This window comes from Myodes glareolus, chromosome 11 (genome assembly GCF_982192425.1).
Source record: "Myodes glareolus chromosome 11, mMyoGla1.1, whole genome shotgun sequence".
Classification (NCBI taxonomy): Eukaryota; Metazoa; Chordata; class Mammalia; order Rodentia; family Cricetidae; genus Myodes; species Myodes glareolus.
In genome coordinates, this window is record NC_142036.1 from 40,827,038 (window position 1) to 40,845,134 (window position 18,097).

Below are 18,097 nucleotides of genomic sequence, written 5' to 3' on the forward strand. Positions count from 1 at the left end.
CCTGCAGAAGGGTGGTAGGCACGGATCCTTGCGGAGGTGAAGGGACAGCATTAGCCCAGAGGCCAGGAGCTGGCACGCGGACAGGTACAGTGTTTGCTCTGCTCTTCAGCCATCCTCCCAGGCAAGGAGGAGCCTTCCCCTCCCTGCCTCAGCCCGACCTCATTGGACGTTCCCCAGATTGATGCACCTTGTGCGCCCGGGACGTGCTTGCTTGTAGTCTTAGGCATGCGGCTCGGAGAGCTGGCTGGACCCGAAACCCGCAGCCCTGCGCAGCAGGCGTTAGTCACCCCGAGCTCAGGCCTCGAAGATATCTGTCCCGCTAGGCCTGGCAGAGCAGGAAGGCCGCCTTTCTCCATCCCCGTCCTCATCCTGGCCAAGGCACAGGTTCAGGCTGCTTGAAGATGTGTTTGCTCCCCACCTCTCCCTTTATCCCGTGCGATAAAAACTCCCCCTAGTCATTCTCCAGGTACCTGAGACAGCGGAGGTGGCTGCCGGGCTGCTGTGAGGGACAGAGACCCTGCTGCTGGCTGCTTTTTCTCTGTCCCTTCCCCTCTGGCAGCTGCCACTCTAATCCCTTGGGCCACTGGTGTCACACGTTGCTTAGGGAGGGGTTGGTGTCAGGTCCTTGGGAGGGCGCACTGGCCTCCTGGTCTTCTGAGAGTCAGGAGGAAAAAGCCAACGACTCACGCTGGCAGTCACTGAACTCCACGTTAACTGTCACTTAGTCATCTTATCTGCCCATGGGGTTTGATGAGCTCTGCATTCCCTGCTCCGTGCTTGGGAGATGAGGGGACTCCTCCTCGCTCACCGACTCCTGACCTCAGGGGCAAAGCTAACAAAAAGCCTAGACAATGTGTTTTGTCTAGGGGAGAGATCCCACTGAGCTGAAGCCCAAAGCTGGATGAAATTTCACATGGAAAGCAGGGAGTAGGGGGGAGAAGTGAAGTGGGGGACCAGCGGGAGGAGGAGCTTTGCGCCAGTGTGTGCCTTTGGTATGCTTACTGTGTGCAAGACACTGAGTTTGCTCTGTGGACGCCCCCTGAAGGGGGCTGAGGGCCACAGGCATCCCCAGCTCTCGGTGTTCCACCCAGCATCCTGAGGAAGGACTTGAGGAGCTGAATCTGAACGGAAAGGAAATGAAAGGGTCCAACTATGTTATTCTATCATGACCACCCCTAAGGTAGGACTCGGCTCAAGGAAGGAGCCTTCCCAACGTTTAGCTCGACTCCTTCCAGCCTCTGTATGAGAATACTAGGCTCTCCGATGTTTAGTGGAGGACTCTAGAATCCAGGTAGGGGTGTGACTCCCAGCAAGCGCCTCCCTAATGCATTTGCTTGCTTCTTGCAGGTCACAGCTGCGGGGCCGCTATGAGCCTGGTAGCCTGTGAATGTCCACATGGCCCAGGTCCGGAGCCAGAGCCCTGTTCGCGAGCTCTGTCCCAGGCCTGCCTGTACCTGGAACAGATCCGTAACCGGGTAGCTGCTGGGACTCCTGACGTGACCAAGCGGGACTACCTGGTAGATGCAGCCACTCAGATCCACCTGGCCCTGGAGCGAGATGTCAGCGAGGATTACGAGGCTGCCTTCAACCACTACCAGAACGGTGTGGACGTGCTGCTCCGAGGCGTACATGGTGAGGGCGGGAATGCGCGGGGACAGAGGTGGGCAGGGAAGGGCCAGTGAAGGGTCCTTTGTCTGTCCATACTAAGGGTTTAGGGCACTGTACTAACCCTACCAGGCCTCCATGAGGGACAATAATGAGAACTTGAATTTATTAAGGCATTTCTACATAGCAGACCCCACTAGGATTTACCTATAGTAACTCATTTGAGTTTCACATTCATAGACTTTTTAATTGCATGTAGTTACAAATATACAGGAAATATTACTATCATCATGATCTGAGACAGGCCTTTCACTATTACCTATCTCAGCCTCCTGACTGCTCAGACTACAATGTGTTCAACTCTGGGCAAGAACTAATTTTCATACAGGATTTTCCAGATGAAGAAATTGAGACACAGAGTGATCAAAGAGCTTGCTCAAGGGTCCACACAGGCTCCTCGGCTACCAAGGGGTACATGGGTGTAGAAGAAGCAGCAGGCTGCGTTCCCACTGCCAGGTTCCCTGGCTAGTTTACACCCGAAATAATTGCATGGAAACTGTATTCATTTAAACACTGCTTGGCCCATTATCTCCAGTCTCTTATTGGCTAACTCTTACATATTCTTTTAACCCATTTCTAATAATCTGTATCACCACTTGACTGTGGCTTACCGGCATGAGTTTAACCAGCATCCATCTTGGAGAGGAGAGCCATGGCGTCCGCGTGACTCTGCTTTCTTTCTCCCAGCATCCTGTTCTGTCTACTCCACCCACCTAAAGGTTGGCCTATCAAAAGGCCAAGGCAGCTTCTTTATTTAATCAATGAAAGTAACACACAGACAGAAGAGCCACCCACATCACATGGAGAGTTGGAATGTTTCAGCTCCTGTGGCTGTGTCCTTGGCCCACTGTTCTTGGCTGGCCATGGAGCTGGGCTGGGCAGTGGCCCTCTGGAAGCTTGCACTCCAGATGACAGGAGAGGGCTCACTGTCAAGTGGATATGTAATTATAGTCCTGCATGGGGACAGCGTGTAGGGGAAGAGGAAAACTGAGGTCAGATGGGCCTAGCACGGGACATTTTCTAGACGTGAGGACCAATGGGGCTGTTGAGGGACAGTATGTGTGTTGTCCAGTGGAGAGACTGGCAAGTGTTCCGAAGAGGGGGAGGGGGTCCAGGCTTATGGAGGAGAGGGGAGAGCTGATCAGGGCAGATTGAGGCATTTCCATGTTGAGGCCAGTTTGAGATGCCAGAGCCTTGTGGCCAAGCTATGGTAACCAGGGTCACTCCAACCCTCTGTCGAAGAGACTCTACCATGCCTGGGCTGCAGGAGTGCCTGGTGCATGCCTCTTCCATTTGGTCTGGTCTCCATCCTGGCCTTTTCCATGACTGGCAGAAACAGAGGAAGCACTGTATTCCAGAAGCTTCTCTCTCCTATTCTGAAGGAAAAGGACATGCAAATCTCCACCTCGTTCCTTCCCAGGATATGAGGACAGCTAGTGAAGTGGTGGGTACCAGCTGTAAAGAGCAATTGGCAGCTGCTGCTCTCGCCCCAGAGAAGGAGCCAGGGGATGAGCCAGCTAAAATTGTCTAGGAAATAGGAGCCATTGGCTGTGATAGGCAGAGACCGCTAACCGGAGCTGGCATCTCAGTCCACCAGTAAAGCCCAGGACACAGGGCAGGGGTGCAGTCCTGGTGACCACAGATGGTGACCCCGCCCCCCACAGTTGACCCTAACAAAGAGAGACGTGAAGCTGTAAAGTTGAAAATTACCAAGTACCTACGGAGGGCAGAGGAGATCTTCAACTGCCACCTGCAGCGGACCCTGGGCAGCGGAGCCAGTCCCGACACGGTGAGGAGACCCTCCCTGGATCCCTAAGGAAGAGAAGGAAGACCCGGGGAGAAACAGCCGCTTCCCACCCCTGTTCCCTTCCTGCTTAGGGAAGAGTGGGTGGTGGAGGGTGTGAATCCAAGTGTGAGCCAGGGGCGCCCTCCCATCCTTCCTCTCTCTCCCACACCCTCGCACCTCATCCAGCCTCACAGAGCACTTGGCATGCATGACACAGATGCCCACCCCAGTTTGCATGTGACTCTATGCCATTCCCACATGTACACTCAGTGCCTCTGGATTCTGTTTCTGTTGAGTAGGCACACCATAAGTTTTGGGAATGTGTGCGCATGCACACACACGCGCACACATACACACATACACACACACACACACACACATGAATAACTATGCATTTGGTGCTCTTTCTGCTACTAACTCATTGACCAAACGCATTCTCCAGGCTGCAGACCTGCACGCTCCTCGGCTCACTGCGTCCTTTCACAAAAGCTGTCTAAACTTTGAGGCTGAGACCTGAATGTTACCACCCCAAACCCTGAGAGCATCTGCCTTTTGTAGACAAGGCTTCTGAGAAGGAGCGTCTATGTCCCCAAGAAACAATCCCAGCGTAACCGGATAGGGGCTGAGCAAAAAGTCAGCCTGAGTGCCTTGAACCAGTGTGCCCCCAAACTCTAGGTCAGGAGCCCTCCTCTGCCCAGTCTGTCCCTGGGAGGCAGGGTCTTCCTGGGCTCCAAGTCCTACCCAATGCAGTACTCTCCTGGCATCCAGATGCGTCTGCCCACAGCCAAAGCTGAGGCAGCCATGGCTGAGGCCTTGTCTCCTTCCTCCACAGGGCTTCAGCAGCCTGAGGCTCCGGCCCATCCGCACACTGAGCTCTGCTCTGGAGCAGCTGAGAGGATGCAGGGTGGTTGGGATCATTGAGAAGGTGAGCGAGCACCGAGTGTGGGAAGGAAAGAAGATGCGTGCCATCAGGAGTGGTGGGGGAGGGAGTGGCAGGATGATAGAGGGTAGGGTAGGAGGGAGGATGGGGTAGGAGGGAGGGCGGGGTAGGATGGAGGGTGGGGTAGGATGGAGGGCGGGGTAGGAGGGAGAGTGGGGTAGGATGGAGAGAAGTGTAGCATGTTTTATTGGACTATCTTTGGATTGCCCACTCCCAAATAATGACACAGACTTATTAATTAGGAATGCTTGCCCTTAGCTTAGGCTCGTTCCCAACTAGCTCTTATAACATTCTGCCGTGTGTGTGTGTGTGTGTGTGTGTGTGTGTGTGTGTGTGTGTTTTAACCTCTCTTCCATTCTGTATGTTCAACTTGTTCTGCATCTTGCCATTGTCTCATGCATGCCTAGACTCATCTCCTGAGTTCCTCTCTGCCTGGAAGTCCCGCCTATTCTCTTCTGCCTAGCTATTGGCCAGTCAGGTCTTTATTAAACCAATCGCAGCAACACATCTGCACACAGTGTAAACAGAAACTCTGCAACGGGGCTGCAGAGATGGCTCAGAGGTTAAGAGCACTGACTGCTCTTCCAGAGGCCCTGAGTTCAATTCCCAGCAACCACATGGTGGCTCACAACCATCTGTAATGAGATCTGGTGCCCTCTTCTGACCTGCAGGCATACATGCAGACAGAACACTATATACATAATAAATAAATAAAAATTAAAAAAAAAAACAACTCTGCAACGGGAAGACATCTGCAGCAACTGTCTGCATCCGGAGAGTGGTGTGCGGGCTCAGAGGGGACGACAGCCGAATCCAGTGGCTCTCCTCTCTCCCAAAATACACTAGGCAGGTTCTAGAGAGGAAAACAAGGAAGAGAAGAGGCAACAGTCTGCTTCTCTCTACCTTCTAGATAGAGATCATGGGAGGGGTTATGTCCAGGGCCTCTTCAGCCTCACCACCGTGATCACCCCCATTTCCCACAATCCTCCACATTACATTCACGCTGTGCAGGGCACTGTAACCCTGAGTATCCCTGACACCCACCCCTGTGCCGACAGGTCCTCTCCCAGCCTGTTCACCTTCTGCGAGGTGGCCGGTATTGTATTGTATTGTATTGTATTGTATTGTATTGTATTGTATTGTATTGTATTGTATTGTATTGAGGCCTCAGCAGTCCCACCCTTTCTCCTCTGGTTGGTACCCCTGCCCTCATCCGACCCCATCTTGCACCTTTTTCCTTTCCCTTAATTCAGGGTGGATGAGAAGACAAGACATGATGGCCCAACCCCTACTAAAATGGAGAAATCTGAGGGACAAAGAGGTCCTATAAGGGCTGAGCCTGTATCAGAGTGCCCTCTGCCTCTAGCCTAGGGCTCTCTAAACAGTTCTTTCCCAAACTGGCCTTTTATGGGAATCACCTGGTGGGTTTCTCAAACATGTCGATAATCAGGACTTCATCCCAAACCTATGGACTCAGAATGTCTAGGGTTGAACCCAAGAATGTATGGTTTAAAACACTGGACAAGTTTGGGGGTCTCTGGGAGCCCATCGAGAAGGGAGCAGTGCTGTGTGATGCTCTGTCATGCAGGGGTCCGCGTGCTGCCTGGGAGGAGGGCCTGGGTTTGGCCAATGAGTGGCAGACAAGTCCTCTCTCTGCTCCTGAGAACTGGTTTCCTCATTAGTAAAGTAGGGTGGGGATTTCTACCCCAAAGGGGTGATCTGGGAAGGAAATGAAGCCATTTTTGGGAAAGGCCTGGCGCCTGCTAAGACATTTGTGCAGGGTTGACGGCTCCAAGTGTAGGCCACAAGAGTGGGAGGTCCTAGTTCCCATCTCTGGGCCCTTGCTCCAGATGCTTCTCCCGGGTCCCTGGAACAGGCCCCAGGCTCAGTGAAGGTCCAGTCGCTTTCCCATCTGTCCAAGTCTCCCCTCCCATTGAACTGCCCAGTGGCCACAGCCTGACCTTGGCTAAGCACAGCTGCTCTCATAGACAGACTGACACCATTTCTCTGAGTGAGATGCCAGTTATGCAGGCAGGGTCCAAACTAAGTAAGTTTGGGGAACAGTGAATTGAAGTTACACCACTCAGATTTCAATTTTAGGCATTCGCAGAGCCTTTGGGGTACGCCTGGATAGGAGTCCCCTAGGGAATCTGTGTCTCAGAACACTCCTATTTGCTCAACCCGGGGACATCGCATGGGCAAAGCGTTTTAAACATCAGTGCCAAGGCCTGTGCGGAGGGGAAATATGCATTCAGATCTTTAGGTTGCTTCTTTCAGATACTCAAGTGGTGAATGCCAGCTCCCTCCTGGGGTCTTTCTTCCTCCCCTGAGCTATGCCCAAGCCAGGGACAGTTATTTCCCCAAATTAGAGAAGGCGTGAGGGCCATCGATCCCATTCCACAGCTCTGCCCAGACAGATGCAGGGGGCAGAGCCCGGCCAGTGCCTGCTGGTGGCAGCCCTCGGGCTCAGGAAGAGAGCCAAGGACAATCCCGTGTCCCTTAAAGGTGCTGGCTGTGAAAGGGATGGAGGCAATCAGGGAGCAGTGAAGTGAGCATGTCAGGGACTAGGTGGACAGCCAGGATGCTCAGGGCTTGCTTCAGGGATTGTTCCCACCTCCTCTGGACCTCCTCAGAGAGCCATGCTCTGAACCGGGCATGGGGAAGAAAGGTCTCCTGAAGTGTCTCCTTTTTTATTTGGCTCAGACACAGGTGGTTTTTGTTTGTTTACTTGTTTGTTTGTTTGGTTGGTTAGTTGGTTTCTTTGAGACAGGGTTTTTCTGTGTAACAGCCCTGACTGTCCCGGAACTTATTTGTAGACCAGGTTGGCCTCAAACTCACAAAGACCTGCCTCTGACTCCTGAGTGTTGGGATTAAAGGCATGCGCCTTTAATTGTTTTTTTATTTTTTAACTGTTACCAACATTTTCAAATGTGTAGATTTTATGTAAACGTCCATATTTCAAGCTTCTCCTGGAGAAAAAGATCAGATCTGGAAATGTGGGGCTCACACTCCCGTGTAGCACTAGGGAGCCAGGGAGGAGCTGCCCACGTCAGAGCCCTGGCCTTATCCACCCTCTGTTCTAGCTTTGCTTGAGTGTCTTTGAGTTTAAGAATCTGTGTGAGCTGGGCATGATATCTTTAATCATAACCCTGGGAGAGGCAGAAGCAGGTGGACCTCTGTGACTTCGAGGCCAGCCTCGTCTACATAACAAGTTCTAGGTCAGTCAGGACTTATAATAGAAAGACCTTGTCTCAGGGCTGGAAAGATGGCTCAGCGGTTAAAAGCGCTGATTGCTCTTCCAGAGGTCCAGGTTCAATTCCCAGCATCCACATGGCAGCTCACAACTGTCTGTTACTCCAAGATCTGACACCCTCACACAGACACACATGCAAACAAAATACCAAAGCAAAGAAAAACAAGAATAAATAAATTATATTTAAAAAGACCCCTGTCTCAAAAACAAACAAGATCACCTTGGAAGCTTTGGGGACTGTTAGCTTCATGAGAGGTTACATCGAAGATTTAGATTCCTTGTGTGTCTTTAAAGAAAGGCCTTACCATATTTCAGCAATGCTGTATCACCATGCCCCCCCAGAATTCTGTCTGCCTTCCTTCTTTTCTTCCTGCATGTGGCATGCATGCATGTGTGCCCGTATATGTGTCCAGGAACACACACAAGATACCGCTGTCCTCTCTCCTATATTCCCCTGGGGTCTCGCACTGAACTGGCTGGCAGCCAGCATGCCCAGTGATCTTTTGTCTATGCTTCCCAACAGTGCTGCTTCTTACGTGGCTGCTGACGACCTGAACCCAGGTTTCATACCTTCATAGTAAATGCTCTTGCTCACTTAGCAATTTCCCTAGCCCCTTGGGAGTGTGTGTGTATGTGTGTGTGTGTGTAAGTGACCACAATTGCCTTCCTTCTTCCCAGTTATAAGGCTAGCATCCCATTTGTGGATTAGTTAAAATCCAGTGCTCTGTGTCTCAGCTCTACGACTCCAGCACACAGAAAGCTCTGCTTGGTGGTGCAGTGTTTTAGTACTTGTCCCCACTTTTGAGAAAGAGTCTCATGTAGCCCAGGATGGCCTCAAACTTGCTATGTAGCCAAGGATGACCTTGAACTGATTTTCCTGCCTTTGTACCCTAAGTACTGGGATGGCAGGTGTACGCCACTATTCCCAATTTATGCAACACTGAGGATCAAACTCGGGGTTTCATGTTTGCCGGGCAAGCACTCTACCAACTAAACAACATCCCCAGTCATTAATAATTATCTTAAAGGAAACAAAGCAAAGTTTTGTTTCAAGGAAGTTTTGAAACAAGGTGCTGGGTATTCTGTCCCCAAGCCCCTTAATCAGAGGAAGGGGATTTTTTCATTTGTTTGGCTTTATCGATGGGGAAATGCCTGCTCTGCTAGGAAGACATGGAAAGAGAAGGGAGTTCAAAACAAGAAAGAAAGTAGGTAGAGGAAGGAAAAGAAATAATTCACCACTGCACCTAACTTCAAGATAACTGCTGTTAACTTTTAAGTCTAATTCCTTCTGTAAAATGGGTTTTAAGGTGTTTTAAATACGGAGGTTTTTGACACATGGGTACTCTTTAATTTCTGGCTCCCATCCTTGGCTGGGTTTCAGGCTGTAAATCAGAGGGCTTGACTAAGAAGGAGGTGGTGGGGAATCCCACTTGGGGAATCATTAGGGGTGCCAGTACTTGTGGGAAACGTTTCTTAAATGACCCCAGCTTTTACTGCCTCTCCAGATATTGCACAAGTTAGGTCAGGGAGCCAAGGCCCGCCTGAGTGAGGTCTCTAGTCATGAGAGGGAGACCTCTTGTGGTCAAAAGCGATGCTGCTGCCCTGATGTAGGAAGGAGGTGGTGCTGTTCACACAGCCCCTGCTTTCTCGTTACTAATGATGGAGAAACTAAGACCCAGCGTGGCAAGCACTTACTCATTTTAGAATCAACCTGATTGTATTCAAATTCTGATGCTACCACTTCTTAGCAGGAGGGTTGTGAGTCATTTCACTTCTCAGAACCCCAATTTCATCAATAAAGTGGCTTACTCCCACTTGGTCAGGAGAGCACAATTGAATAAGCTATGCAAAGTCCTTAGCACAGAGTAAACGCATTATAGCCAATGCTTCTTTCTTCTCCAATGACATGGATAATGACCGTGAATTTATAATTGGATTCTCTGCTTTTATCAACAAGCACAATGATACTATAAAGTATGAACTGCTGTGATCTCATCTTTGGGGCACTTAGGGAAATGGCTCAATTGATGGAATAATTTCTGTGAAAACATGAGGACCTGAGTTTGATTCCCAGAAATCACATAAAAAAGCTGGGCATGGTGGGACACATGTCTGTAACCCCGATAGAGAGAAGGTAGACAGGCAGATCCCTGGAGCTTGCTAGTCAGCCAACCTAGCTGAATCGGTGAGTTCCAAGCTCAGTGAAAGATTCTGCCTCAAAAAATAAGATAGAGAGGGGCTGGAGAGATGGCACAGAGGTTAAGAGCACTGCCTGTTCTTTCAGAGGACCTAAGTTCAATTCCCAGCAAGCACATTGTGGTTCACAACCATCTATAATGAGATCCGGTGTCCTCTTCCGGCATGTAGGCACACATGCAGATAGGACACTGTATTAATAATAATAATAATAATAATAAAAATCAAGATGGGGCCCGGAGAAATGACTCAGTGGTTAAGAGCTCTTCCAGAGGACTTGAGTTCAAGTCCTACCACCCAACATGGCAGCTCATAACTGTCTGTAACGCCAGTTCCAACAACCATGGTAAAACACCAATGTACATAAAATAAAATCTTAACAAATTTAAGAGAAAAAAAAGCCCAAGATGGGGAACAATTAAAGATGACACCCAGAATCATCAACTCTGACCTACACACACACACACACACACACACCATAAAAATGAGGTTCAGAGACTCCATGTGGCTTGGCAAGTGTGTCATAGTCTCATCACTTTCATTGACCAGTGATAATAAACCAGTGATATGGCAAAGGTGGGTTTATAATTCCTCTCTGATCAGTTTATTTGAAAGTCAGTTTATTTGTCCAGCCTCTAACACTGGGGCCCTGGGCTAGGGGATCTAAGTCAGTACAGTAAAGAAACAATCCAGGGTTCTTTCCCCTCCTCCATCCCTAGGCTACAGCTCCCACCACCGTCCAGCAGTGTGGGCCCAGCTTTCCTCTCTGGGCAGCCTGTCTGGTCAAGTAGTCACATCAGAGTGCTGTCTGGCTGTCCTTGTCCTGGCAGAATCCTGCCTTCCCGATCTGCCACAGCCATAGGGCCACTCCTTCCCTCTCCTGCAGCAGGGTCCACCCTTGCCTGCCCAGGAGATGATTCAAGGGCACAACTCCAAACAAGGCTCAGTGATGAGTGGACCACTGCCTGTCAACAAAGCCACCCTGAGAAGGAGACAGCTACTGCCAAAGGGTGGTTGGTGTGCACAGTCACGCTTTATTTATTTAAAGGAAAGGAAGCAAGGCAGAGAGGCTCCTGGTCTGTCGCGCCTGCCTCCATCAGTCTACCCGATCTGGAACTACATCCTCAAGCGCCTCAGCTCCTTCGCTTGCTTGGGGTTTTGTTTATTTTTCAAGACAGGATTTCTCTGTGTAGCCTTAGCTGTCCTAGAATTCTCTCTGTAGACCAGACTGACCTCGAACTTACAGAGATCCTCCAGCCTCTGCCTCCAAGTGTTGGGATTAAAGGTGGGTGCCACCACCACCGACTGGTTTGGGTTTGAGGCAAGGGCTCACTGTGTAGCCTTGGCTGGCCTTGGATTCACAGAGATCTGCGCGTCTGTGCCTTTCTCAGTATCTGCTGGGATAAAAGGCATGGACCACCATGCCTAGCCTAGCTTCACTTGTAAGCAAAGCTCAGGAGAACTGACTAGCCATTAGGTCCTTCAGCCATGCCACCTTCAGTCCCTGCCAGGATGCTGGACTCTGGCCAAACCCTGCAGTGGGGGATTGACTCTGGCTGTCCTTTGGCCACACAGGGCCTAACTAGTGTGGGTAGTTGGGGGTGGAGTGTCCTAATGAGGGTTCTGGCACACACTACACTTACACCACTTGCCACCATACATGAAGTATCTACTTCATCCTTCCATTTTGCAGAACTGTGGGGACCCTGAGTTAGACAAGGTGATTCCTGCCCTTGTGGAGCTCACATCCGGGGTGGGGAACAGGGGGCTAAAGTGAGAAAGCTCCCCAGAAATCACTCAAGATAGGGTAGGCGTCCCAGATGCTGGAGGAAAAAGCACCAGAGATCTATGAAACTTTGGACATAGCAAGGGTAGATCACTAGGACAGAATGGATGTCAGCCTCAGGGCATGGAAAGCCCAAGAATTAACAATGCCTTGACCAGTGCCTCCTTTGGCAGGTGCAGTTGGTCCAGGACCCAGCAACGGGAGGAACCTTCGTTCTGAAGGCAGGTGTTGCCCAGCTGCTGCCACATGGCAACTTCATTTGGAACTGTCACAGAGCTCTTAAGACCACTGCCCACCCTTTCCCCAGAACACACAGATGAGGCCCATGCTCCCTCTAAAGCCAAGGCTGCTTGTTCTTCTGGGCATTGCCCAAGGCTTTGCCTCCAAGGCTGAGATTCGTGCACATTATCTCATCCTCAGACATTAGACTCCGTGGGGCTGTGGGGTGAGGGCTGGGCCAGGGACTGGGAGAAGCAGTTGTTGCTCTGTCTGGCTTCCGATTCATATCCTAGTGTCCCGAAGCCGGAGCATGGGCGCTGTGAGCTCATGGACATACCCTGTCCCGTCTCCAGAGCCTTCCCAGGTGCCACGTGGTGAGCCGGGAGCGGCTGACTATCATCCCACATGGCGTCCCCTACATGACGAAACTGCTGCGCTACTTTGTGAGCGAGGACTCTATCTTCTTGCACCTGGAGCATGTGCAAGGTGAGGGGACCTGTGGGGCCCCGTCAACTCCCGAGCATTGGGGTGCATTCCTATTTTCCACACCCCAGAAAAGGATGCTGAGCCCCGAGGAGGGGTGCAGCTTGATCCAGATGTATGGCACAGACAGGGAACCCAGTCTTTCTGAAGGCTGAGGGCAGGGCCAGGCTGTAGCGAACCTGTGTGTGGTGCTGAGGCAGGGGGCAAGGGCATTTATTCAGCTGCCTTCTTGTTACCCTTTCCTTTAGTCTTGGCTCTTTGCGCTTTCCCAGTCACTGCCTGTCCCCAGTGGCCACAGAGCAGCTGGGAACGAAAACTGTCAAGGCGGGAACTGAGCTGTGTGGCCGATATTTAGTGACTTTAAAATGTGCGGCACATCTCGGGTCATGGCGCAGTCGCTGTAGATCCATGCTTGGCTCTTTACCCTTTGGTGACACCGCTCTCCCTAAAACGAAAGAGAAAGCCTGAACACTGGTGCTCAAGCTGGCGCTATACTCAGGCCAAGCTCACTAGCAATCGGGTTTTGTGGGCTGTGAAGCTGAGCCCCCTGGAAGTGGGTCACAGCAGGGGAGCGGGTGAAGAGCAGGGAGATGAGAAACAGGGGGCATGCTGGGATAGGGGTGGCTGGGCCTGGAAATACTGTCCACACTTCTCCCTCCCTGTTTGGCCTAGGAGGCAGGCTGTGGTCACATCTACTCTCCCAGGCCCACTTTAAATATTCTGGGCTCAAGTCTGGCTCTGCTCAGGAGAAGTCAAAAGTCCAGCTCAACACCCGCCTCTGCCTCGTGACCCCAGCAAAGCTCCCACCAGGTCACACTTCGGGGCAGGACAGAATCCCAACGGAGCCTCCATGGACTTCTCAGAGCCTTCCCCCAGTTAAGGAGACCCCATCCCTCCAGCCTCAGGAAGAGGCTGACAGTGATCCTTTGGCCAGGACCGGTCCTTTCTGCTTTTCGGACCTCACAGAAGCTCCGTGTGGCCACTCACGCAGCCAAGTCAGGAGAGCGGGCCAGAGTGCGAACACTGCACCCAGTCGGAGGCTCCACTGGGTACGGGAAGGGGCTGACCGGGTGCTAGGGGTCTACGGCCGAGGCAGAGGCCAGAACCCCCCATCAGCAAACAGGGCCAACCTGGGGTGTGGACGAGCCGTCTGGAGCTCGAGGGAGGAGCAGGTGAGGCAGTGGGCAGCCGAGATGCTCGTGGCGTTGGAGGCACTCCATGAGCAGGGGGTGCTGTGCCGGGACCTTAACCCACAGAACCTGCTTCTGGATCAGGCAGGTAGGAGCCCTAGCACCCCTGCTCCAAGTCCACTCCTCGGGTGGGAGCCCAGAGGTTTTAAGGCTACATGTTGTCTCTCCCCACTCCCGTTCATCATCTGGCCCCTTATGAGGACCCGAGTCTGGGGTTGTACACTCTGCAGGCCCTTAGGGAGACTCCACTTGGGATGACCTTCAACCCCTAACATGACTGTATTGGGGGAAGCCTTGGGACCGCTTAGGAATTCCAGCTGCTCAGTGATGCTACTTTCAACCTTTGCCCCATCATTCCTCCCTACACACCCTGGACAAGGTCACATCCGACTCACATATTTTGGCCAGTGGTCAGAAGTGGAGCCCCGGTGCAGCCAGGAGGCTGCAGATGGCCTATACAGTGCTCCAGGCAAGAAGGGAGTTGGGGGAGGTGTCTAGATCTTGGGTGCTTTCTCGTGTGGGTTAAAGACAGGGGAAGGGCAGTGGGTACCAGAATGCCAACAGAAAGGGCCATCTTACGTGTTCTTGTTCTCGCAGAGGTCGGGGGGATTTCTGAGCTGACTGAAGCCTGTGACTGGTGGAGCTATGGGTCACTTCTGTATGAACTGCTCACGGGAACGGTGAGTAGCTGGGCAGGGTATAGAGCCCTGATGGGGATCACAGAGGAAAGGCCGAGCAAAGGCTTCTTAGCCAGCCAGGGTCAAAACAGAGGCCGCCTGGTTCTCCATGCCTGACTTTTGGGCTGGACGTCCTTCTACCTACCAGACCACCAGCAATAGAGGAAGTCACCAGGCTGTCAGAGCACACGAGGGACTACTGTTAGGAAGACAGTCAATTTCTATGAATTACATGAGCTGGGATAGCTAGAGGTTTAGGGAAGAGCATGCCTGGCTTGAGGGTTGGAGAAGCCGCAACCCCTCCCCGGAAGGTTTCTGGGTCATGTCCTAAATCTCCTTAAATCTCCTCCTATTGTTCATCCCCACTCACCCTCCAAGGCTGTGATCCCTAGATCTGGAAGGCGGGAGAAGGTTCTCACATCCAAGCCAGCTTGGTCAAGCAAGCCCACTCGCAGGCTGGGGAGGTGGTTCCGTGGGTAAAGTGCCTGCTGCTGCAGGATGAAGGCTTGGGTTTGGTTCCCCAGCAACATGTGAAAGTCAAGTGGAGTCCAGTGAGATAGAGAGCAATAGAGGAAAGACATCCATCTCCATCCAGCCTCTGGTCTCCACTGCACACAGCAGAGAGAGAGAGAGAGAGAGAGAGAGAGAGAGAGAAACAGAGAGAGAAACAGAGAGAGAAACAGAGAGAGAAACAGAGAGAGACAGAGAGAGAGACAGAGAGACAGAAAGACAGAGACAGACAGAGAGAGAGAGAGAGAGAGAGAGAGAGAGAGAACCCACTTGATAAGACTTTTTGCCCTCTTCACTCCTCTCAAATGGGCCCAGAACTACAGCTAGGGCCAGTTAGGTTGGAAACAAGGGAGAGGACAGACTACAGTTGAGCAGGAAACAGTTTGCATGGCTCCAGCAAACCACTGCATGACCCAGAGGCCAGACCTGACTTGCTTGTTTCCCATGCTCAGGGGCTCTGAGCACCCTTTATACAAACACCCCTAGGCCCCACATGGCTCCCCTGCCTCTCTTCTTGCTACGCATCCTTACCTTGCATACTTCTGCCTCTCTCCACATTACTGCCTGGCTGCGGGCCAGGCCTGCCATCTCCTGTGTGGAACCATTTTTTCTGTAAGGAAAGAAGTTCTAAGGTTGTTCCCAATAGTGTCCACCCTAAAGACAATGGAGAGAATGCTTTCAACAAGCTGCAGGTTCAAACCCCAATGCTAACCCAAGTCCCCTTTCCTGGACCAGTTTCTTGTCTTTAGTGTCAAGGGTCTAGCTCCGTGTCTGGGTCATCAGTAGATCCTAGCAAAAGGCAACTATCAACATCATCTTACCCCTGTAATGTGCCATGGGAGTGGGCCAAGTCCTGGCTGCCGCTAGGGTGTAAGCTTCCCAAAGTGGCTTCTTCAGTGCCTCTCCTTGTGTCCCCCTCCTCTCCAGGCACTGTCCCAGAGCCACCCCTCAGGATTCCAGGCCCACACCCAACTTCAGCTGCCTGAGTGGCTCAGTCGCCCAGCAGCCTCACTGCTGACTGAGGTAAGGTATTGGCTGGCTTATTGGTATGTGGGCAGGAGTGAGGGGTTGGGGGATGGGAGGAACCACCTGTCCAATGTAAGCTGGAAAACACTAGGGCAATAGGAGAATAAAGGCCCATGCATGCCTGTGCCAGCTACCACCAGCATCATGGGGCAGGGGAATGAGCACCCTGAGGGTTGGTGATAGGAGTTCCAGGAGGTGGGTGCCTACCTCCATGACGGGAAAGGATGCCCTGATTCTTTCCCCACAGCTGCTGCAGTTCGATCCCCAGCGGCGCCTAGGTGCTGGAGGTGGGGGCGCCAGCAAACTCAAGTCCCACCCCTTTTTCAGTACTATCCAATGGAGCCGACTAGTGGGGTAAGGGGTGGGTAAGTAGAAAAAGAAGATTGTCTGGATTGTCTGCCACCTGGCTGGCCCTCGTCAGTGAACTTCAGGGGCCGAAGGTGGGGCAGTAGCCCGCTTTACCTGCTCAGAACCTGCTTGGGCCTCAGACTGGTGACTGCTTCTGTCCTAAAGAAGTCAGCCCGTAACTGTTGGGAGAGGCGGTGAGGTGCGCCTTGCTGAGCAGCCTACACCCATCAGCAACAGATGCCTGTTGGACTCACACCCTTGGCTGGGGCCTCTCATGTTAAAGGCGGCCTTCTGTTGCTCTAGCTCCAAACGTCTCAACACCTGCGGAGCCGACTGACAACCTTGGTGACACTGCCCTATTGTACACCACTTACGACACCTCAGGACACTGATCCCATGGCTCAGTAGACCCAATCCAAGACTGTCCTGGGTCCATTTTCGCAGGCTGCTTCTACCAGCTGCTTGCTCCCACGGGTGTTGGGCACTCGGAAGTAGGTTATTCTGTAGGGCTAAGTGGGGAGAGGTGAGGAAGTATGGCCCACTGACATTGGAGAATCAACTAAGGGGAAGAGACGTCAGCAGGGTTAAGAGTGGGTAAGAATGCACTTTTAGCACTCAGACTGAGTTTGCAAACAGAATAAAGAGCTTTATTCTTTGGCTGGCTCTCCTGTGTCAGAAGGTCTGCCCCACAGGCAATCGCAGTCTTCCCTCAGGTTGGTTCCATTCTGCATTTTGATATGGAGTTTATTCAATCCACTGTCCGCTTATAGAATGAGCCACCACAGAACATACGGACCCATTTTACCCAATGTTTTAAGTCCGGTATTGCTGGTTTCTGAAGAACTAGGTAAGTGGGTATCTGCAGACAATCCTTTCCCTAGGTTTGAGAACTTGCCTCAGGGCAACCCAGTCCCTGAGGTGTGGAAAATGCAACAAATTTCACTTGACCAATCTCCAGATCCCTCCAGTGTTACAACACAGGTAGCATCTGGTATAGTTCACCAATCGAGCAACTCAGCAAACACGTGTGTGTGCGTGTGTGGGGGTGACATGATGAGACACCCACTATTCCTGGTGCTGGCTGAGTCTGGAGCAGAGGACAAGGAAAGCGCAGCTGCTCCATGGCTGGAATCCCAGCAGCCCCCAGGTCCACTCTAATAAAGCCTTCTCTTTTGGTGGCATCTTTGCCTCATTATTGCAGTCAAAGTGGTCTGCAAGGAAGCAGCCCCTGCTCTTCCAGAACAGGCTCAGGAAAAGGAGGAAAGGGAAGAGACGCCCTAGAAGACCATGGTGTCTGAGGAAAACACTACCTTCATCTCCGTAGTGAGCCCATGGATGATCCTCCTGAGAAAACAGAGGTTCTGGAGAGGTTAACTTAGAACCAACCGCTAGAGCTGGCTCACAAGTGTAGGCTCCTGTGGTAGACCATGCAAGCCAACTTCTGCCATTGCTTACTTATGGCACACTGCTGAGCCATCAGTTTGGATCACCAAGGTCCCAGCTCTGACAGCAGCTACTCCAGAGTTGCTGGAAACATTGTATCTGGTAGCAGGTCTAGCACTACACCTGACACACAATTCACTGAACCCACCTACCAGCTTCCTCTTCCTGCGACAGGTCTCTGCAGGAGGGCCTCACTGCAGGCAGGATCAACAGATGGGATTCTGTGTGAAGTAAGGCTGGGAGGGGTAAAGTCCACCCTCCATCATACCCATTATCTCTTATGGTCACCCTAGGAAGTGACCAACCCTGTCCTGTCCCCTCACATACTACTGCTCCTAGGCGACCTCTCTGTTTATTCTAACCACAAACATCTTGGTACACATGTGACAACTAAGTCCAAGTGAAATTAGAAGTGCTCATGTCTCTCCACTCCATCTCAGAAATAACACAAGTCCCTCAAAGGGGCAACTGTTCCCCAGTGTTTTAAAGGGCTTCACATAGGTAGGAGCTACGACATCTCTTCAAGAGTTGGCTTGTCACAACTGTAGGGCTCCCTGAAAGGAACCCAGGGTACT

General features: G+C 51.9%; 1 protein-coding gene across 5 annotated transcripts in view; it reads left to right on the plus strand.

The window, feature by feature from the left end:
• Rps6kl1 (ribosomal protein S6 kinase like 1) overlaps window positions 1-18,097 on the plus strand; it is a 24,253-nt gene continuing 6,156 nt past the window's right edge. Inside the window, exons 1-11 of one of the 5 annotated variants that reach the window (XM_085697380.2) lie at window positions 1-84; window positions 1,348-1,632; window positions 3,330-3,454; window positions 4,284-4,376; window positions 11,800-11,847; window positions 12,199-12,331; window positions 13,001-13,606; window positions 13,811-13,987; window positions 14,116-14,198; window positions 15,633-15,728; window positions 15,979-16,736. In XM_085697380.2, coding sequence (XP_085553506.1) covers window positions 1,368-1,632; window positions 3,330-3,454; window positions 4,284-4,376; window positions 11,800-11,847; window positions 12,199-12,331; window positions 13,001-13,606; window positions 13,811-13,987; window positions 14,116-14,198; window positions 15,633-15,728; window positions 15,979-16,089 — 1,737 coding nt within the window. In that variant the 5' untranslated portion in view covers window positions 1-84; window positions 1,348-1,367 and the 3' untranslated portion in view covers window positions 16,090-16,736. Of the gene's footprint in view, window positions 85-1,347; window positions 1,633-3,329; window positions 3,455-4,283; window positions 4,377-11,799; window positions 11,848-12,198; window positions 12,332-13,000; window positions 13,607-13,810; window positions 13,988-14,115; window positions 14,199-15,632; window positions 15,729-15,978; window positions 16,737-18,097 lie in introns of those variants that run through there. The other 4 variants (XM_048449201.3, XM_085697378.2, XM_085697379.2 and 1 more) reach the window with 4 other exon arrangements.